This window comes from Gopherus flavomarginatus, chromosome 5 (assembly GCF_025201925.1).
Source record: "Gopherus flavomarginatus isolate rGopFla2 chromosome 5, rGopFla2.mat.asm, whole genome shotgun sequence".
Lineage (NCBI taxonomy): Eukaryota > Metazoa > Chordata > Testudines > Testudinidae > Gopherus > Gopherus flavomarginatus.
The window spans coordinates 2068222-2090825 of record NC_066621.1 but is presented as its reverse complement, the minus strand read 5'-3'; the positions used below and the strand labels follow the sequence as shown (position 1 = coordinate 2090825).

The window sequence follows — 22604 nt, the reverse complement described above, 5'->3', positions numbered from 1 at the left end:
GAAAGGGGCACCGGGAGGTCCAGGAGGGACTCAGGACCCAGGAGGAACCGGGACACTGGCCTGCAGAAGGCGCTTCTGGGTTGAAGAGCTGATTCCCAGGGTGACTGACGGGAGGCGCTACAGGGGTGAGTCGCTGCACCGTGACAACCCCTTAGAGGCGACATATGGAGGGAACCAAATTTCTGCCTTCCATCGAGCACAGAGGTTTTCAAATTTTTGCCAGCAGATCAGAGGCTGGTGGGAGCTGCCCGGCCCACTCGGGCCCCAGGCTCTCCATGCTGTGGGAGCTCTGGTGCTGGTTGGCTGCCTTGATGAGCTCTTGCCTCTGCCCTGACGGAGGCCGGCACTGGCTGGCGATGCCTCCTGGAGCCGACCCTGGCTGTCATGCGATGCTCCCCGAGGTGCTCCCTGCTGTGCTCATCCCTGCTTGGGCATCTGCCTCTCAGCAGCTCGCCACCCAGGGACCTGCAGCAGCAGAGCCCGGAGCACGTCAGGGATGCAGCTCGGAGCTGTGCCACCCGCCCTGCCTGGGGAGCACCCAGACTTTGTAGAGGTGGCCTGGCTCGAGGAGCAGGGCAGGGAGGGCTGCCGGGTAGCCAGCCGGTGCCCTGGCTTCCACATCACAGAGAGGCATTTGCCAGAGTAGGCTGGGTGGCTCCCACCAGCTTCCGATCTGCCAGCTTCTGGGAAGTGGTGACGGTTCTCAGACTGTAGGGGGGACATGCCAAACACTGTGAAAACCTCTGTGCTAAAAGGAAGGCAGAAATCTGAGGGGAGGCATGTGACTCCATGTGCTCCCCTGACACTGCCCCATTTTCCCACCCCTTTGGCTCTGTGCCCTAAGAGGTTACCCCACTCGCCCCACCCTGGTTATGGCCCTCTTTGGCAGCACTGGTCTCCAGGAGTGGCTCATTGGGGGATTGGTCACAGCCATTTCCCACAGATCTGGGGAGGGTGGCGGCAGGAGGCTCTGTCTCTAAAAGCATGCTCCGGTGCGTTCAGTCTCCAGGCAGGGTTCAGTCAGAACAATGGAGGGAGCTGGGATTGGCCAAGACAGGATGAGGAGAGGCTGGATCATGGCTTGTCTCCGTTTCTGCATTCAATCCTGAGCCGCCTCCATTCAGATCCTTGGGGAATGTTAACGCTGGAACCTACAGATGACAAGTTGAATAGCAACACTAAGATTTTTAACTGTTGCTGAGCATAGCAGGGCTGTTTCATGAGAGTGGATGGAGCTTGGGAACCCATTCCCCCACATACACCATGCAGTGAGTGTGTATAACAGCCCCCCCCACATTATTATCTTTCCCTTCTCTTTCTTCACCCCCCAGCTGCCCAGGGAAGTTGGAATCAAGCAGATAAGACACCCACAGGAAAACACCAGCCTTACCTGTCCTGTGCATGTGGAATGAGAATGAGGCTGGGAGCCAGGACTCCTGGGTCCTATACCCAGTTTTTGGAAGGGAGTGGGATCTAGCAGGTTAAAGCAGAGGGAAAAAGATGGTATCATTGGGGCTAGGGATAAAGATTAAGGTTATCATTGTGTTAGCGTTAAGGGTATCATAGGGTGAAGTTAATCATTGGGGTTATGAGAGAGTCTGTCATGGGGGTTAGGATGAGGGTTGAAATATGGAATCTTTCTTTCTTTCTTTCTTTTGGCAGAACCAAGATAGGAGAGTTAAAAGTTTTACCAAGACAGCTTGTGTTAATTTAATTGGCCTATGTAAATAATTATTTTACCTTTAAGCACCCTGGGGCTGTGCCAATGAATTACAAGGGAACCCACCTTTCCAGCACATGCATCTGAAGAAGTGGGTATTCACCCACGAAAGCTCATGCTCCAAAACGTCTGTTAGTCTATAAGGTGCCACAGGATTCTTTGCTGCTTTTACAGATCCAGACTAACACGGCTACCCCTCTGATAAAGGGAACCCAAGTGTTTCCAGCCTCATGGCATTCCACCTCCCAGAATTAGCCTTCTGATTTCAGTGGGATGCATGGTTATCTCTTTTCATTTTCTGGTCCCCCCTGACGCCACCTCAGCCCTAATCCTGATGATGACCCTATACCCATGAGAACCTTAACCTAACCTCCATGGGAGCCTCAACCCCATAATAATCCCAGCCCTGCCTGCTCTTTTTTCACTCCCTAAGCTCTTGCAACACAGACATGGCCAAACTCTCTCCCTCATGTGCTAGAAGAACTACAGACACCACTACCAAGCGACTGACGCACTGATCAAAGGAGAGAGCCTGGCTGAAGAGCACCCAGCCAGCCTGTGATGAGAAGCATCTAAGTTTGTAAGGGCACTGAAAGTGTTAAGATCAGCTTAGACTGCATTCTGCTTTTATTTCATTTGACCAAATCTGACTTCTTGTGCTTTGACTTATAATCACTTCAAATCTATCTTTTGTAGTTAATAAATGTTTCGTTATTCTGCCTGAAGCCGTGCGTTTGGTTTGAAGTGTGTCAGAGATGCTCCTTAGGATAACAAGCCTGGTACATATCATTTTCTTTGTTAAATTGACGACCTCTTATAAGCTTGCAGCACCCAGTGGGCATAACCGAACACTGTAAGATGGAAGTTCCTAGAGTTGTGTCTGGGACCGGAGATATTGGCTAGTGTCATTTGGTTGCCCAATCCAAGCAGTGACTGGCCAAAAGTGCTCACTCACATAGCTGGGAGCAGCTTACATGCCAGAGGCTGTGCGTAAACAGTGGGGGTTCTCACAGCAGAGCAGGGTCAGGCTGGCTCCCAGAGTTGAGCATTGGAGTGACCTAGTAAATCATCAGTCTAGATAACACCAGGGAATGTCACAGAGAGGACCTGGGATCTACCAGAAACTCCCACGTGCCAAAGTCTGCGGAGAGCCTGAGCCTATTGCTCTGAGAAGAGGAGCTGCCCTGAATGTGACTGACACTGTTTCAGGTGGGATCCCTCAGGCATCTCTTTTTGTCCCTATCCTAAGAACACAAAAACATAAGAACCCAAGAATGGCCATATCCTTTCAGGCCAATGTTCCATTGAGCCCAGTTTCCTGTCTTCTGACTGTGACCAGTGCAACTTGCTTCAGAGCAAATGAAAGCAACAAGGCAATTATTGAGTGATCCATCCCGTCATTCACTTCCACCAGCTGGTAGTCAAAGGTTTAGGTACCCCCAGAGTGTGGGGCTGTATCCCTGCCCACCCTGGCTAATAGCCATTGATGGACCTGTTCTCCAGCAACTTAGTTCCACAGGTTGACTGTGCGTTGTGTGAAGAAGCACTTCCTCACGTTTGTTTTAAACCTGAGGCCTGTTAATTTCATTGGGTGACCAGACTTCCCAATAAAATCGTGACTGTCCTGATTTTGAGAAGTTTGTCCTGCATTTTTTTTATTTTATTTTTTTGTTACACTCACTCGTCCTGTGGCTCCCTTAGTTGCTGATGGTCTTCGGTGGCATTTTGGCGGTCGGTGCTTCTGTCTTTGGCAGCAAGACTTATTACCCTCCGCTGAAATGCCACCAAAGACCGTCAGTGACGGAAGGACCCTCCTCTGAATTGCTGCCAAAGACCCGGACGGGTGAGTGTAACAATTAAAAAGTGCCCCCCACCCCAACTGCGGTGTTCCTGATATTTTACAGTTAGCATCTGGTCACCCTGCGGTGACCCCTGGTTCTTGTGTTATGTGAAGGAGTAAATAACCCTTCCCAATTCACTTTCTCCACACCAGTCATGATTTTATAGACCTCTATCATATCCCTCCCTTAGTCTTCTCATTTCCAAGCTAAAAATCCCAAATCTTTTTTATTTCTGCCCATATGGAAGTCGCCGACTTCCTCATTTCCTTGAGGGTGCTCAGCCTCCTTTCTGCCCAAAGCCACGTCCCCATTCCATCTCCTCCTCCCAAGCCCCTGCCTCGCCCCTCCCCTGCTGTGACGATGCCGCCTGTGGGAGCCAGCCGAGGTCACTTAATTAAGGTGAACTGTAAACAGAACGGGGCAGACGAACTCCAAAAGCTGGTGGATCTTCCAATACTTAGATTTACCAAGCCAGCGGAAAACAGCTTCTGTATTACCTCACTGGTTACTCAGAAGTCCAAACACTACAGTTCCCTTAAAGTGCCCAGCCTCAGGCTTCCATCCAGACACACGTCAGATATGATGATGATTACTGAAAATCTTATTTCATCATAAAAAAGAAAGCAGCAAAGAATCCTGTGGCACCTTATAGACTAACAGACGTTTTGGAGCATGAGCTTTTGTGGGTGAATACCCACTTCGTCAGATGCATGTGAGGGTTAGGGTTGCATGTGAGGGTTAGACATGCATCTGACGAAGTGGGTATTCACCTACGAAAGCTCATGCTTCAAAACGTCTGTTAGTCTATAAGGTGCCACAGGATTCTTTGCTGCTTTTACAGATCCAGACTAACACGGCTACCCCTCTGATAAAAAAGGAAAAGTTCTTCTGATCCCAAAGGACCAACCACCAGGGTCGGCCTTAGGAAGTGCGGGGCCCAATTTGAACAGTTTCGATGGGGCCCAGCAAGGATAACTTAAAAAAAAAAAAAGTAAAAAAACGCGTGGGGCTTGTATTCACCGGGCGGTGCTCCGAGTCTTCGGCGGTGGGTCCTTCACTCGCTCCAGGTCTTCAGCGGCACTGAAGGATCTGCCACTGAAGTGCCGCCGAAGACCTGAAGTGCTGCCAGGTGAGTAAAAATTAAAAAGGTGCCTCTAGCCAGGGAAGGGATTCTCACTGGGTGCGGGGCCCTCTTAGGCGTGGGGCCCGATTAGGGAGAATTGGTGGAATAGGCCTAAAGCCGGCCCTGCCAGCCACACACTCAGGTCAATATAAAACTTAGATCTTATCCCAAATACACGCTTAGAGCCAATCCTTATTAACTAAACTAAAATGTATTAAAAAAGAAAAGAGAGAGAGTGTTGGTTAAAAGATCAATATACAGACAGACTTGAGTTCAATTCTTGAGGTTCAGATACATAGCAGAGATGAGCTTGTAGTTGCCAAAAGTCCTTTTAGAAATAATCCATAGGTTATAGTCCAGGGTGACTGCAGTCAGTGACTGGGGATCTCAATCCTTATGGCTCAAGGTTTCCCCTTCTTGAAACCCAAAGCAGATCTGAGATGAAGAAGGATTGTGTTCCAGGGTTTTTATACATTTCCAGCAGCCTTTTGGCCTGAGAAAAGAATAGGCTTAATTCTCCTTCTCCCAAACATCCTGGCAATTAGCGCAGGGTAATCTATCCATGAAACAGTTCAGACACAGGTTTCCACAACCTTCAAAGAGACACATAGACAATAATGCTATTTCATTCAAGTGTCTTCCTAAATATTAATATTCCTTTTTTGATCTTTGAATCAAAGCTATAGCAATAGACAGGACTTGTTTGCTTACATCACAAGACCTGAGCAAACACCTCCCCTTCTATCTCTAACAATGCAGGCTGCATTTCAAATCTCTAATCATTTACATATCATCCTAACCAGTCTCTAAAATTTGGCGATGGGTCAGGTCAGTCTGTGGGTTAATTAACTCTGTCTGGCCCTGTCACCTTTCAATGAGATATAACACTTGATCAGAGCTCATACACGCATAACATCACACCTGACTCTTCCCCCCCCATCCAGAACCTCCTGCACACCGCTGAACAGCTGATCACAGCGAGCGGCAGCCATTGGGAGGGAGGTGGGGTGCTTATCCACAGGGCTTCTGGTGGCTGCTAAGCACCCATTATTTTTCTGTGGATGCTCCAGCCCCGGAGCACCCACTGAGTCAGTGCCTATGGTTCCATACACGTAATCATTTGTGTGGCCCCTCTCTGGTTCTTGTCCAATTCATATAGATATGGTTTTTGCGAAGTGGCGACCAGAACTTCACACAGCATTCGATGACTGGGTATGTAATGGGCTGATATGGTGGCATTATGATATTTTCTGGTGTATTATCTCTTCATTTCCTAATGGCTCCAAAATTCTTTTTTTTTTGCCGCTGCACATTGAGTGGATATTTTCAGAGAACTATCCACAGTGACTCCAAGATCTCTTTCTTGAGCGCTAACAGTTACTTTAGATACTATAATTTTGTGTCTATAGTCGGGATGATGTTTTCCAATGTGCATTACTTTTAGTTTATCAACACTTTTTTGACAGGTTATTCCCCACTCTGGGGTGCCACCTGATGTACTGGGGTACCACTGAGTCTGCCTGGTCCACCAGCCTGGGCTCCCTTACACCACCCTGCTGAGCCAGGCTGTCATAAACAGATAGTTAAGGGTTAATGTCTCTTTTACCTGTAAAGGGTTAACAAACAGGGAACCAAACACATGACCAGGGGACCAATCAGGAGACAAGATACTTTCAAATCTCGGTGGAGGAAAGCCTTTATTTGTGTTTTTTGGGTTTTGCTTTGTTCTCTCTGGGCTCTGAGAGTGACCACACGTACCTACAGGCTCTCTAACTTTCTATTCCAATTTTGTGAGTACAGAAGTAGAAAGGCAGTACAGTCTTTTTATTTGTTTTCCTTTATTTGCAAATGTGTAGTTTGCTGGAAGTATTTTAAATTGTATTTTGCTGCCGGGGAGGCTTCTTTCTAGTTTCTATAAGCTGACAGACCCTGTAACTTTTTACCATCTAAATGGCAGAGATAAACTTTTACTTTTTTTTCTCTTTCTTTTTATTAAAAGTTTTGCTTTTAAGACCTGTCTGATTTTTCTCCCTTGCTGAGGCTCAAGGGAGTTGAGTCTGTAAGTAACAGGGAAGAAGGAGAAGGGAGGGGAAGGGTGGAATCCCTTTGTTCTAGATTCATGGAGCGTGAATCTGTCTATCTCTCCAGGAGACCTAATTTCTCTGTGTTGTGATTCAAGGAGTTTGAATCACAGTGATCTTCCAGGGTAACCCAGGGACGGGAAGCCTGGGAGAGGCAACGGTGAGGAAAGGAGTTTACTTTCCTTGTGTTAAGATCCAGGAGGTCTGGGTCTTGGGGGTCCCCAGGGAAGGTTTTTGGGGGGACCAGAGCGTATCAGGCACTGGAATTCCTGGTTGGTGGCAGCTTATCAGATCTAAGCTGGTAATTAAGCTTAGAGGAATTCATGCTGGTACCCCAATTTTTGGACTCTAAGGTTCAGATTGGGGAAAGATACCATGACACAGGCCCTCCAGCCTTTTCCAATGCACACACAGGTAGGGACACACCCAGCTGCATAGAGACACACACACTGAGATCAGCTCTGCATGGGAAGACTCAGGGAATTGTATTGTCTTTCTCTGCACAGAGAACTGTACGGTGCAAACTCATGGAATTCACTCCCCCTCATGTGGAGGAAGATATGCACAGATTCCCCCCCCCCGCCCCAGTTAAGAATTCCAGAAACTGGTTTTAGAGAAAACAAAAACAAATTTATTAATGACAAAGGATAGATTTTAAGTGATTATAAGGGATGGCAAACAGATCAAAGCAGATTACTGAACAAATGAAACAAGCACACAGACTAAGCATGATACACTAAAGAAATGGGTTACAAATAGAAATTTCTCACCCTAAATGTTGTTTTAAGTATTTCTTTCACAGGCCAGATACCTTTACCTGTTCTCCCTCCATTTTGTCTTTGTTTCTTAGATGTTTCCAGCAGTCACCGTGGGCGGGGATTCAGTGAAGAGTGAAGACTGATTAAATCACTCTCCTGTCTTAAATAGGTTTTACATATGGCGGGAACCCTTTGTTTGCCAGTGTGGTTCCCCTCCACCCCCAGTGGAAAAATACTGGTATTCTATCATGGAATCCAGTACTAGGTGACTTGATCACATGACTCTGCAGCGTCAAAGCAGCCATGAGTCAAAGGTTGTTTCTAGCATGCCAGGAAGCCTCTCAGGAAGGTGGGCGATTAACATCTTCAAAGGCCTATTGATCCCCTAATGGCCCATCCAGGCTGACTGCGTTCTGTCCGGTGGGCCTTCCCCAGGTGTAAACCCACTTATAATTATAGCTAGGATAATCATATTCAGCAAATCATAACCTTTCCTATGATATTTCAGAAGATCCATCTTGCATAAAATACATCTTTGATATGCTATAATCATATTATAACCATTTTTCTAGGAAAACTATGGGGTGTAGGGTCAACATTTTATTAACATTTTTATCAGTTACCTGGAAGAAAAAATGATTGATAAAGACCACAGATGACACAAATTTGGGGGAGTGGTAAATAAGGAAGAGGACTGATCACTGATTCAGATGGATGTGGATCACATGGTAAACTGGATGCAACAAACACTATGAGAATGATTAAAGTATTATAAAACCGGCCTGAGAGTGAAAGGGGGTTCCAAAGAGGATGGGTCTAAGCCGTTCTCAGTGGTGGCAGATGACAGAACAAGGAGCAATGGTCTCAAGTTGCAGTGGGGGAGGTTTAGGTTGGATATTAGGAAAAACTTTTTCACTAGGAGGGTGGTGAAGCACTGGAATGGGTTCCCTAGGGAGGTGGTGGAATCTCCATCCTTAGAGGTTTTTAAGGTCAGGCTTGAAAAAGCCCTGGCTGGGATGATTTAGTTGGGCTTGGTCCTGCTTTGAGCAGGGGGTTGGACTAGATACCTCCTGAGGTCCCTTCCAACCCTGATATTCTATGAATCAAGGAGCTCAGTCTATTTTGCTTAAGAAGCTTAAGGGGTGACTTCACTCCAGTCTATAAATACCCACATGGGGAACACATATTTAATAATGGGCTCTTCAGTCAGGTGGATCCAATTGCTGCAACTTGATGCTAGACAAACTCATTTATTGGAAATAAATTGTACATTTTTCACAGTGAGAGTACTTAACTTTTGTAACAACATACCAAGGGTTGTGGTAGGGTCTCCCACACTGACATTTTTTAAAGCAAGATCGGCAGTTTTTCTAAAATCGCTGCTCTGTAAGTTATTTGGGAGCAGTTCTTTGGCCTGTGTTATACCAGGGGTGTGACTGATCACAATGGTGCCTGCTCACCTTAGAATCTATGAACCCGCTCATGCTAATCTTCTCCCCATTACAACCTTAGCTGTGCCGGGGCACTGTCCTTGGCCAGCAGTTCTTGGCACATTCAGTTGCTAGTAAAACAGTGAAATGAAAATCATACCAGGTAACCTTGATCATTGCACTTTTTTGTTAGTTTCCCAGGATGTCCATACTGGGGAAATTCCAGATAGAGCAGAACGAAAACAGTCACACCCTGTTTGCGTGCAGAATTTAGCCGCATTTAGTTCCTTGAGTAGCTCGTTGTGGGATCAGTCACATCTCTTCTCTCTAGATCTGGGGTGGGTGGAGGCAGAAGTCCTGTCTATAAAAATCTGCCCTGCCACATTCGTTTCCCATCTGGGCTTTGGTTGGAGCGATGGATCCAGCTGGATTTGGCCAAGACAGGACCAGGCAAGGATGGATCATGGGGCATCTCTGCTCCCTCCTGGCCACGGCACTGCTGGCGATGAGCCTGGTGCAGGGTGAGTGTGGGATGGAGTGGAGATGGGAGACGGGGCCCTACCTCCCATGGAGAGGGGAGAGAGATATTGGCTTGGGGAGAAGGGAACTGGGCTAGTGAATAACAGGAGGATCCAACACCTTCACGCTTCATAGATACCTCTCCCCATCTAGCCCATATGTCTGCATTCACTCCTGAGCCACCCCATTCAGATCAGTGGGGACTGTTAACTCTGGAACCTACAGATGGTGAGTTGAATAGCAACACTACTAAGACTCTTAGCTGTTGCTGTGGATAGCAGGGCTGCTTCAGGAGAGTGAGTGTGTAGTAGGATTTTATGTTTGTATGTTACCCTTTTTAAATAACAGAAAGGAATGACCTAATGTGCCATTGGTAAAAATGAATGAGCCAGAATTTGTGTCTGGGCTGATTTCAAGGCAGTAACAGACCTTTTAGGGTCACCACTTTGTTGTAGCATTTTAAAATAAGGAAAGGAATGGAATTATTGTTGCTGTTTTTTTGCATTGCAACTTCGTTTTTGTATAAAATGTTTTGTGTAAATTAGTCTTGTTTTGTGTGTGAATAAGGAATGTGTGTGTTAAGATATAAGTGTAAATGCCATTACTGGACCAAATGTTCTAGGAAGGAACCAAAAAACAGACGCAGGGGTGCCAGGAGGCTGGAATACACCCCTATTGAAATGTCAAAAAAGGGCAAATTAACAACTCTGAAAATGAGACAGGCACCTATCAATGGGGACAAAATAGCTGTAATCAAACCCAGCGTAAAATAACTCCCTAAAAAACTTAATAAAAAAACCAAAATAATAATTAAAAAAAATCCAAGCACTCATCAAACAACAATTGATTACAGCATCACGGTGCAAAACTCCACGGCCCCAGTGAAGAAAAATCACTATGTAAACAGGGTGCCTTGCCATAAAACTTTGGGTTCGTCCTGCCAAGACTTCCTCGGAGCATCGTGTCGCAACCGACAGACCCCAGCTCCTCCCTACCCATAATCAACCTAGTTGGCCATGAATTCCGGACTGGTGACTATAACATCGACTAGCAAAACAGCGTGTGTGTGGTGTAATTAAATGCATATGCAAATTGTTGTATCTTCAGTAAACGTGGCGGGAGTAGGTTGAATGCAGAGTACCTTGCCAGCTGGGTCCGGGAAGGGCCAGTCCACCTCACTCGGTCCCTGGACTTCGCTTGCTGTGTGTGTGGGAGAAATCAGCAAGGCCTGTCAAAGTACAGCTCCAGCCTGCACTCAGATGGCGCTGCAATAGTCACTCAGCCTAGGCCCTGGTGCAGGGCGGGGCAGAAAGCACAGTCACTTGGCTCAGGCCTGCATGCGGGGGGAGCAGAAAATATTCACATAGTCCAGGCTCTGGTTCAGGGCTAGGCGGTAAACAAAGTTGCTCAGCTCCATCCTGCCCTCAGAATCAGTTAACTCAGGCTTTCATTCGGCTGACCTGAGAGATGGGGAGACTGTCGCCCACAGCTTGGGTGGCAGGGAGGACGCAGGTCCTCCCACTCCACTGCATCAGCAGGGATCCAAGCTGCAACAAGCAGACTCACCCTCTGCCAGTGTTGCAGCCAGACAGGGGTCTACCACCCCTGGGCCACTTCCATGCTCCCCCTCCAAGGGTACATGCTGATCCATTGAGGTGAGGTGATCGGCGGGGGCCTCAGTTGCCAGCAGCAGCTCTGCCGGGATTAGGAAATCGGTGGTTCGGGCCAGTCGTCTGTCTCCTGCAGGGCTGGGACATCTAGGGGTGCGGGTTGCCTGCGCCAGTCGTCTGTCTCCTGCAGGGCTGGGACATCCAGGGGTGCGGGTTGTCTGGGCCAGTCGTCTGTCTCCTGCAGGGCTGGGACATCCAGGGGTGCGGGTTGCCTGGGCCAGTCGCCTGTCTCCTGCAGGGCTGGGACATCCAGGGGTGCGGGTTGCCTGGGCCAGTCGTCTGTCTCCTGCAGGGCTGGGACATCCAGGGGTGCAGGTTGTCTGGGCCAGTCGTCTGTCTCCTGCGGGGCCGGGACATCCAGGGCTCCAAGCTGGTCTGCACTCTGCAGGCCTGCTGCCACCTCCCAGCGCAAGAGGTCAGGGGAAGCATCTGTTCCCTCCAGTGTCTGGCCCCCGACTGAGCTTCCGGGTCCCGCTTTTATACTTCCGCCCCCACCCCTTGGCTTCCAGGGGGTGGAGCTAGGGGGTAGGGCTCCACCCATGAGGGGGTGGAGCCACTCTCTTCCTATGTGTCGAGGGCCGGACAGTCGACCTCACTACGGTGTATTGCCTTTTCCCCTGAGAAAACCCCTTGTGTTTCTTATAAGCATAACAGGTGGAGCCTCAGAACTGTGGGTGAAGCTATTGGCACTCACTCTCCCGGACACATTGTGTCAGACACCCGGAATGACTGTATAACCTCCCTCCCCCACAGACACACAGTAATGTCTTTCTTTTCTCTTTGTTTGCTCCACAGGTGCTCCAGCAAGTCAGAATCAGGAAGGTAAGACACCCACAGTAACATGTGAGGTTTATCTGCCATGGTCATTTGGAATAAGGATTAGGTTGAGTTTTCAAATGATACCTCACATGGCTAACTTTGTGCAGAGATTATTACAATATTCTGTCATAATGTCTAAGTACTTGTGGTTAATGAGAGGTTTGTGAGGGGAAAGCAGTGAGCGGTGTGTGTGGGGGTGCTGTTTCCACGGAGGCAGCGGATCGCTGTGCATTGCGGGTGTGCAGAAGACAGGGAACTGGGCACTGGAGTGTAACTGAGTCGGGTGTGTAAATTGCTGCCTGCAGAGGGATAGAGCAGGGCTCACACAGCGTATGGGATGCCAGCAGCTGGTGGCTGGAAGAGTTGTCCCTGGTGGGCACAGGAAGGGCTCCCTCCTGCTGGGAGAAGGGGGTAGTGGTGCAACCGGGACACTGTGGATCACCCTGAAAAGTGTCACAGTGCTTGTGGGAGTTGGAATGACACAGGTAAGGTGCCCACAGCACAACACCAGTGTTCCCTGCCCTGGAGACGTGGAAACAGAATGTGGCTGGGAGCCAGGACTCCTGTGTTCTCTCCTGGTTCTGGGAAGGGGACTGGGGTCTGGTAGGTTAGAGCGGGGGGTGCTGGGATATTGGACTCCTGGGCTCTTTCCCTGGCTCTGGGAAGGGAAGGATTTGCTCTCTTATCTTCAGGGCATGCTAATAATTATTGTCACTCTCCACACTTTAGCTCCCTTGCCCAGCGATAATATATTTACTTGCTTTTCTTCCCAGTCTCTGGCAAGCAGTTGGTCTCAGGTCGCATCTTCAATGGTCAAGATGCCAAGGTGGGGGCCTGGCCCTGGCAGGTCAGCGTACAGAGATACGGCTCTCACATCTGCGGCGGTTCGCTCATCTCTGAGAGCTGGGTGGTGTCAGCAGCTCATTGCTTCGCTCAGTGAGTACCCCAGGCAGGGCAGAGACAGTGACTGCGGCTGTTCTGGAGAAATTCCTTTTTCCTATTCACTGGCTTCCTGTTGCACAGCGTGGCTGTGTGGCTGTTCCCCAGCCGCTCCACCCCAGAGCCAGCTATACCTCAGTGCCAGGTGAGCTGTCCCTCTAAGGCTTTGCTGGGTGACTTTTCCCTAATCAGATTTTCTTGCATCCAGGTCTGTAGCCAGTTCATCATATCGGGTACAGCTGGGTGAAAACCAGATTTTCGGTCAGAGCCGCCTCCATTCGTTCGCACTGGTGAAGCGGATCATCCTCCATCCCAGTTATGACAATGTCACTCACCAGGCCAACATTGCCCTGGTGGAACTGAAGAATCCGATTGCATTCACGGCCACCATCAGCCCCGTGGGTCTCCTTGACGCCTCCGTCCATGTGCCTACTGGGGACACCTGCTGGGTGACTGGTTGGGGCAAAACTTCCCCTCAAAGTGAGTAAGACTTGTAGCTCTTAAGAGGAAGGGAAGAGTATGAAAAGGACCCAGCACCAAATGAAGGTTACAGGTTGGGAGAAGGCAATGTCACATGTACACAGACAGACTGTGAGTTACAGGGTTACATGGTTAAACAGTCACCGTTACAGCTATATCGTTATTCAGCCATGGTTTTATGGTTGAACAATTACAGATATATGGTGCAGTTATGATGGGGATCTGCGATGTGGTTCCCTCTCCGCTTGTGGTGCCTCCTGCTGGTCTCTCTGGGAATTAGCTCAGTCTTTCAGCTACTCCCTGCTCAGCGGTCTCTGCCCTCATCTTCTCTCCATATACGACCTCTCTCAGTACTGCTGCTTCCAGTCCATGGCTTCGCCCTGCGGCCAGGTCACGGAGTCTCTCCACTTTCCAGAGAAATCACAGTCTTTCTGCACCAGCTGTTTGTCTGGCATCTCCAGTGCCCTGAGTCACTGTCCTACCAGCTGCCCTGCCCCCTCTTGCTAGCTACCTACCTGGCTTTCTTCAGGTCCCGCCTCTTCCTGTCCAGGCTAGCCTGTTCCTCATCAATTACATAAGAATGGCCAGACTGAGTCAGACCAAAAGTCCATCTAGCCCAGTGTCCTGTCTCTGACAGTGGCCAGTGCCAGGTGCCCCAGAGGGAATGAACAGAGCAGGGAATCATCAAGTGATCCATCCCCTGCCGCCCATTCCCAGCTTCTGGCAAACAGAGGCTACAGGCACCATCCCTGCCCATCCTGGCTAATAGCCATTGATGGACCTATCCTCCATGAATTTATCTAGTTCTTTTTTGAACCCTGTTATAGTCTTTGACTTCACAACATCCTCTGGCAAAGAGTTCCCTGGGTTGACTGTGCGTTGTGTGAAAAAATACTTCCTTTTATTTGTTTTAAACCTGCTGCCTATTCATTTCATTTGGTGACTCCTAGTTCTTGTGTTATGAGGAGTAAAAAACACTTCTGTATTTACTTTCTTTACACCATTCATGACTTTATAGACCTCTATCATATCCCCCCTTAGTTGTTTCTTTTCCAAGCTGAAAAGTTTCAGTTTTATTAATCTCTCCTCACACAGCAGCTGTTCCATACCCCCAATCATTTTTGTTGTCCTTTTCTGAAACTTTTCCAATTCCAAATTTTCTTTTTCGAGATGGGGTGACCACATGTGCACGCAGTATTCAGGATGTGGGCATACCATGGATTTATAGAGAGGCAATATGATATTTTCTGTCCTATTATCTATCCCTTTTCTAATGATGCCCAATATTCTGTTCATTTTTTTCACTCCCACTGCATATTGAGTGGATGTTTTCAGAGAACTATCCACAATAGTTCCCAGATCTCTTTCTTGAGTGGCAACAGCCAATTTAGACCCCATCATTTTATATGTATAGTTGGGATTATGTTTTCCAATGTGCATTACTTTGCATTTATCAACATTGAATTTCATCTGCCATTTTATTGCCAGTCATCCAGTTTTGTGAGATCCCTTTGCAACTCTTTGCAGTCTGCTTTGGTCTTAGCTATCTTGAGTAGTTTTGTATCATCTGCAAATTTTGTCACCTCACTGATTACCTCCTTTTCCGGATCATTTAAGAATATGTTGAATAGGACTGGTCCCAGTACAGATCCCTAGGGAACACCACTATTGACCTCTCCCCATTTTGAAAACTTAACATTTATTACTACCCTTTGTTCCCCCCCCCTTATGCCATCACAGTTTACTTTTCTTAAGAGATTTTGGTGAGGGACCTTGTCAAAGGCTTTCTGAAAATATAAGTATCAGAGGGGTAGCCCTGTTAGTCTGGATCTGTAAAAGCAGCAAAGAGTCCTGTGGCACCTTATAGACTAACAGACATTTTGGAGCATGAGCTTTCATGGGTGAATACCCACTTCGTTGGATGCATGCATCGGATGAATACCCACTTCGTCTGTTAGTCTATAAGGTGCCACAGGACTCTTTGCTGCTTTTACTGAAAATATAAGTACGTTATAAGTACTGGATCACCCTTGTCCACATGCTTGTTGAGCCCTTTGCAGAAGTCTAGTAGATTGGTGAGGTATGATTTCCTTTTTCAAAAACCATGTTGGCTCTTCCCCCCAAAATTGTGATCATCTATCTGTCTGACAATTCTATTCTTTACTATAGTTTCAATCAATTTGCTTGGTGCTGACGTTAGGCTTACCAGCCTGTCATTGTCAGGATCGCCTCTGGAGTCTTTTTAAAAAAATGGCGTCACATTAGCTATTCTCCAGTCATCTGGTACAGAAGCTGATTTAAATGATAGGCTACTTACCACAGTTAATAGTTTTGCAATTTCACATTTGAGTTCCTTCAGAACTTTTGGATGAATTCCATCTGATCCTGGTGACTTATTACTATTTAATTTGTAATTAGCTCCCTGGCTTGCAGCCTCATTGGTAGCAAGGGCCCATCTGCCACCCCCCCCAGCTTTTGCTGGCCCAGTCAGGGGTTCACACCTATCACACAGATGCTCCCACCTCTTGCCAGCTACCTGGCTTTTGACCCACCTGTTCCTGTCCAGATGAGCCTTTTCCTCATCAATTAACTCCCTGGCTTTCACTAATTAGTAGCTTAGGCCCCTCTGGCCACCCCCAGTTCTTGCCGGGCAACTGTGGCATGTACACCCCATCACAAAGTGTATGAAATCATGACTGGTGTGGAGAAAGTGAATAGCGCAGTGCTCTTTACCCCTTCACATAACACAAGAACCAGGGATCAGCCAATGAAGTTAATAGGCAGCAGGGTAAAAAGAAACAGGAAATACTTCTTCACGCAACACACAGTTCAGCAGCGGAACTCAAACCCAGAAGCTGGGACTGGACAAAAGGGATGGATCACTCAATAATTTGCCTTGCTCTGTTCATTCCCTCTGAATGCCAGCAGCCACTGTTGGAAGACAGGATACTGGGCTAGATGGACCATTGGTCTGAGCCGGTACGGCCAATCTTATGGTTAAGCAGCCACAGTTGTACTGTTACACAGTTATATAGTTATAGCCTGTTACCAGATGTGCCCTTACTTTGGGGTACGCTCATTTATTAGGGTTACTCTCCTGGAGGGGTGGTTCTGTCATTCTATTCATGTGCTGCTTGTGTCACTTGTGTGTTCATATAGAGCTCTACTTCTCCCTTCTGCAAGTCCCCTCCCAATGGAGCTACCCTGCAGGACCTGGGTTTCTCCAGCCCTAGAACTAGATGAACACACACATTAACAGAGCAAGTCTGAGCGGACCGGGTCAATCAGCACAGTCAAGCTGACCCCCTTATATGTCCCTGTACTCAATGGGCTGGGCCAAGCAGCACTTTCAGCTGCCACTCCTTATATTCCACAGGTTCAGCACAGCTGTATCCCCATTTTCACATTACAATTGTACTGGTAGTAACTCATTTGATGAGCAAACCCCACAGGATTTTTGGGCACTACAGGGATCTTTAGCTTAGGTAAAAGGAGCGTTGCTGTAGAGTGAATGGGGAAGCAAAAAACAGAAAAGAGTAAAGTTCAGCGAGAGAGAGAGAGAGAGAAGCAACCAGCTTAACCATAAAAGTTATTTATTGAATAATAATGATAACAACACAAGGATAGTTAAACAAACATAACAGTTAAATTATTAAAGGTTAATACCTGAGGTAGAAAAGAAAACACAGAGAGAGAGAGACAGAGGGATCTCACCCACTCCACGAGGCTTGAACTGGTTGAGGTTCCCAGGTGCTGGTGGTCGCTCAGGCCCCTGAGGGCTGGAGACAGGCAGAGGCCCCAGCACGATCAGTCAGGAGATGGAATCCCAGTGGAACTGATGCAGAGTTTGGGTCTCTACATCAGAACCCTTACTTGGGCATAGGTAGAGAGTTTTTGTAGAGAAAATACAATGGTTCAAGGGAGAACACTAGATTTGTTTATGGGTAAACTGATGGCTCAAGGGTTTTCTTTAGGCTAGACAATAGGAGCTGATCACTCTTCGCTGTGGGTGGTGGTTTCTTCCAGGGAGCTCAAAATGAAATTAGGTTGCTTCAGTATTTTGGATATCAAGGATTCATTACTAGAATTGGTCTGATAACTGCTGAGCTGGGTGTGGGCAGGTGTAGGTTCATTAAGGTCTGGAGCAGAGATCCCCCATGATGCAGTGCTTCTCTGCTTTTCTGGTCCCAGAGTTCAATGGGGTTCCCTGTTCTCCATTCTGTATGCTAATGGAGATGCCTTAACCATGTCACCCTTATCAGGAGGGGTCTAGGTGTGTCTCCCAACTCCCTTCACTGCTCTCTGCAAACCTTTTCTCTGATCGGTTTTGGATCAAGCAGAGACTGGTGGTGGGGGTGGGGAGTGTCTTTCATGAGTCAGACAGGCTGGATACCGTGCCCTGGTTCCTCAAGAACACAGAACTGACTGGTATCAAGCTGAACATTTATACAGGCATCATTATACACAGGTCTGGAATAGTTAGTTTATAAGTCAGTGTTGATTTCACTCTACATACACAAACCAACAAAAACATTTCTATTGGAAATAATCGAAATTAATAGATAGGCAAAGAATAATGAGGTTTGAGAACTTATAAGAGTTTGATTGAAGGCCATTTACTTTGTATTTTTTGACATGGGATATTGATAATTTGTATTTTATTGGTTATAAATCGTAAATTCTTTGAATCTCAACTACTACTGGCATTAAATAAGTATTGCCTGCGCCCTCCCCCGATAGTAAATAAAAATGAAAAAAGCGTAACCCCATAATTTTGCACAACTGTAAACATTTTAACTGATGAAAATCCAAAAGCTCTTAACAATAATTATAATTTGATGGGTAATATTTTTATTTAGGTTATGGGGGATTTAATTCCTGGCACAATGAATGGATGTGCATGTTTGAGGAGCGTGTGTCTGTGTGTCCTAATATGGGTTTCAAACCACTTCTCTTCGTTTAGTTTGCACCTGTATATTTACTGATGCCGGCTGAAGACCAACAGGAAGCACTGTCCCAGTCAGCCAAGCAGCTGGCACCAAGCAGTTTCAAATCATACACTTAGTTGGAGCACTGGCCTGGAACTGAGCAGCATCTGCTCAGAGATTTAAACCCGTTGAACCAAACCAGGGCAAACTGGTGTGTAAGCAAAGGGCAGAATTTTCAAATGCATCTACAGGCCGCAATGTCAAAGGGATTTAGGCACTTAAAGTGCAGCCAGGCTCCCAATGGGGTATTCAAGCATAGCCATACAGGTAAGGTGCCCAATTCCCTTTGATGCTCCATTAGAGTTTTGTTGCAAAGTGCCAGCTTTTGTAGTTGCCTCAGAGCTTTCCAGAATCCCACTGGGTCCTTCCTGTGTCCATAGGTGTCCAAATCCCTTTGACAATCTGGCCCGAAGTGTCTAAAATAAGACTTAAGCTCCTAAATCAGTTCAGGGATGAAAAGGTGAGCAGAGCAACCCCTAAAATATGGGTTATTGCTTTTAGCAGGTGTTAAAGCTGGCTACCTGCACCCCACAACCCACTCAACTCCTAGTCTGGGGCTAGAACTCAGGAGACCAAGAGCCCAGCCCCCTGCTCTAATCACCTAGACGCTACTCCTCTCTCAGAGCTGGGAACTTCTTATAGACCCTTAATGTGGCAGCTTTTTATGTGACCGCATGAGTCACCCAGCCCTTGGGCCTTTCGTTTCAGTAAATTCTTCCCTAGCGGAGACGCTGCAGGAGCTGGAGGTGCTCACCATAGACACCACGGTCTGCAATGATCACTTCCGGGAAGCATTACAAAAACCTGAGGGCGACAACCCCATCAAAGAGGACATGATGTGTGCTGGGCCCAAACAAGGCTATAAAGGCTTTGGTCTGGTGAGATTCTCTAGACTCTGACTGAGATTGGGAGACCCCCTTTGCGCTGGGCAATACACAGACCCCCCCCAAAAATCAGGGCTCTCTTTCTGCTGGGTGGTGCACAAACCCTCACCAGTAGTGATGACCCGATTCTTCCTGGCCCATTGTCCCTGTTGGTGCAGTGTTATGTCAGGAGGACCCACCAAACAGTGGGTCTAGAGGGAGGGGCTGAACCTTGACTTCACTCCCCAGTGTTCAGACAAGACACCCGTTGGCTTGAGGATGTGACCATAGAGTATAAAGTCAGCAGGGTCCATCAGCCCATCCAGTCCAACCTCCTGGATACCCCGGACCACAACTGCACCTGGTTACCCCTTCACTGAGCCCAGTGACTTACGTCTGGGTAAAGCATCTCCCAGAAAGGCAGCCAGTGGGGATGTGAAGCCATCGAGAGATGGAGACTCCACCATGGCCCTTGTGGACGATGGAGACTGGTCCCCTCCCCTCCAACTGCATTTCTTTCCCACTCTTTAGGGTGATGACGGAGGACCCCTGGTGTGTAAGAAGGATGGGACCTGGTACCTTGCTGGGATTGCGAGCTGGTTCCTAGCAAGGACAGTGAATGGGGTAACCAGTGTTGCCCCTGGTTATCCTGGGGTCTACAACCGCCTGAATTCCCACAACGATTGGATCAAGGCGAACGTGCCTGATGTGACTTTCATTCCAGACAGTGCTACTCCAACTAGGACTGGTCTCTCTGCCACCATCCTCAGGGTCTTTCTCCTCACTGTGTTTCTGTGGCTGACCCTGTGACCCCCCCTTTCCTAGATTGGGTCTCCATCCCACACCAGCCCTTCCTTGCCCTTGGTGCAGAGAGATCATGTCACCTGTGACACTAGACTCCAGTAATCACACCCTACACACTATTGTAACAATGTTTGTGCAAAATACTCCTTGGGAGGTATCATGTGAAAACTAAAAATTCTCTGGTCTTTCAAATCCTTGTGTGATGTATGTACGTAAGCGGTATTAATGGTCACTAAAATGTGTTCAAACCAGGTGTAGCAGGGGAGTTATTAAATAGGTCTATCTCAAAGAAAGGACTGTGTGTTTACCGTCATTTCCATACAAGCAGCTCGCAGACCCAGCAAATTAACAAGGGGTGGAGGCAAACCTCACACTGACAAGGAGGGAAGAAGACAGCCTGGGGTTGGGCTGGGTTTTTACTTTTCCAAAGAATTATTTGCAAAGATTTACTGGGCTATAAAAACGGGGGGAGGGGGGCTCAAATAAGCAACTGAGTAAATTGATTGCGTATGCTCACTTCCAGGGGTAAGGGATAGCCCAGTGGTTTGAGCATTGGCCTGCTAAACCCTGGCTGGGAGGTGTTGTCCTGTTGTTGACCCCGGGGTGTCAGCCTTCTCCCTAGACAGGCACTCAGTTTGATTGTTTCCCTTGCTGGGAGGAGAGCAGCCTCTCACCCTGGAGCAGCCGATCTCCCAGCCGCCACTGGTGTCCCTAACTGAGCGGAGGTAACTCCTTCTCAGCTTATAGGGAAAAGGGCCTTTCTCATTCTAGGGCTAACATACCTGCCTCCACCGCCCCTCCTTGGGGAGCGGGGTCCTCCCTCTGTCATGCAGGTGAGCTGTGCTTGCCTTGCTACCCAATAAGAGGGACCTCCACGACCTTCAGAACTGGCATCCCATCTTGTTCCTCAGCTCAGATTACAAAGTCATAGTGAAGGGCATCTGGCTACACCTGGGGTCCATGCTGGCAGACGTGGCCTATCCAGACCAGAGATACACCATCCCAGGCTGGTCCATCTTTAATCATCTTTATTTGGTCTGGGTCCTCTTGGAGCTTGGGTGTAGGGATGGTCTGTCGTTCACCCCCCTGACCCTGGATCAGGAGAAGACGTTTGACAGGTATCTTCTGGGCACTCTGTGGGTGTTTGGCTTCAGGTCCCAGCTTGTGGGTTTTCTCCGGGTGCTGTACGCCTCCGCGGAGTGTTTGGTCTGGCTCAACATGCCCCTGACTGAACTGATCAGCTTCAGGCAAGGAGTACGGCACAGCTGTCCACTGTCAGGCCACTGTATTCTCTGGTGATCGAGCCCTTCCTCCGTCTCCTCTGTCGGAGGTTGACGGGGTTGGTGCTTTGTGAGCTGGAGTTGTGGCTGGTCCTGTCGGTTTCCCCCGACGATGTGCTCCTCGTGGTCCAGGACCCGGGTGACCTAGTGGGAGTGGAGGCCTGCCAGGCCATCTACTCAGAGTCCTCCTTCGCCCGGTCAACTGGATCAGGAGCTCCGGCCTGATGGTGGAGGATGGGTGGCAGACGTGCTCCCTCCCACCCACGCTTCACCTTGGTCACTTCCTTATCTGGTAGAGGTGCACTGTCAGTGTGCAGGGCATTCCCCTGAAGGTCACATCTGCAGAAGCACAAGAAACAATACACAGATGTTTAATTGTTAGTTCACGCAGAGCATTGAATGCTAATAGTAAAATACACTTCTTGTCACCTACCAGTCACTTTCTCACTGTCCCTTGGCAAGCACACATCTCAGGGAACACCCGAAACATGGTGAGTTTGGCCCAGGGGGAGTTGGGCGTTCAAGATGGGGCAAAGGCTTTAGGTGTCTTTTTTAAGAGGATTGCTGTGGTCGACTAGAGTGTTTAGGGTGTTTGTTTGTCTCTTCGTCTGTAACAGGGTCACTTTTGAATGCTGCATCCAATCTATCTCTGGCTCTGGAAGGGGAATGGGGACTAATGGTTAAAGAAGGGGGGCTTGGAGCCAGGACTCCTGGGTTCTATCCCCAGCTCTGCGAGGGGAGTGGGGTCTAGTGGGTTAGCACAGGGGGGGCTGGAAGCCAGGAATCCTGGGTTCTTCCCCCAGCTCTGGGAAGGGAGTGGGGGCTGGTGGGTTAGAGCAGGGGGGGCTGGGAGCCAGGACTGCTGGGTTCTCTCCCCAGCTCTAGGAGGGGCATTCTGTACCCTGTTGATATCACAGGACTAATTGTCCGAAAGATAATGCAGTGAATCAAATGGGGACAGTGCCAATGTGCCTGGGTTCACTTAGTAATTCACAGGCGCAGCCTGTAATAACCTTAGTCCCAGATTTGGACCTTAGCGTCCAAAATATGGGGGTTAGCATGAAAACCTCCAAGCTTAGTTACCAGCTTGGACCTGGTACCTGCTGCCACCACCCAAAAAATTAGAGTGTTTTGGGGCACTCTGGTCCCCCTGAAAAACCTTCCCTGGGGACCCCAAGACCCAAATCCCTTGAGTCTCACAACAAAGGGAAATAATCCTTTTTCCCTTCCCCCCTCCAGGTGCTCCTGGAGAGATACACAGACACAAGCTCTGTGAATCCAAACAGAGT

At 48.3% G+C, this 22604-nt stretch overlaps 1 protein-coding gene across 1 annotated transcript; it reads left to right on the top strand.

The window, feature by feature from the left end:
- The first annotated feature begins 7147 nt into the window (after positions 1 to 7147).
- LOC127052830 (serine protease 27-like) lies at positions 7148 to 20282 on the top strand. The gene is made up of 7 exons (XM_050956948.1): positions 7148 to 7179; positions 9626 to 9700; positions 11938 to 11964; positions 12735 to 12897; positions 13109 to 13380; positions 19077 to 19246; positions 19763 to 20282. The coding sequence occupies exons 2-7, from the start codon at positions 9631 to 9633 to the stop codon at positions 20039 to 20041; spliced, it is 981 nt and encodes a 326-aa protein (XP_050812905.1). The 5' UTR covers positions 7148 to 7179; positions 9626 to 9630; the 3' UTR covers positions 20042 to 20282.
- Positions 20283 to 22604: the final 2322 nt, after the last annotated feature.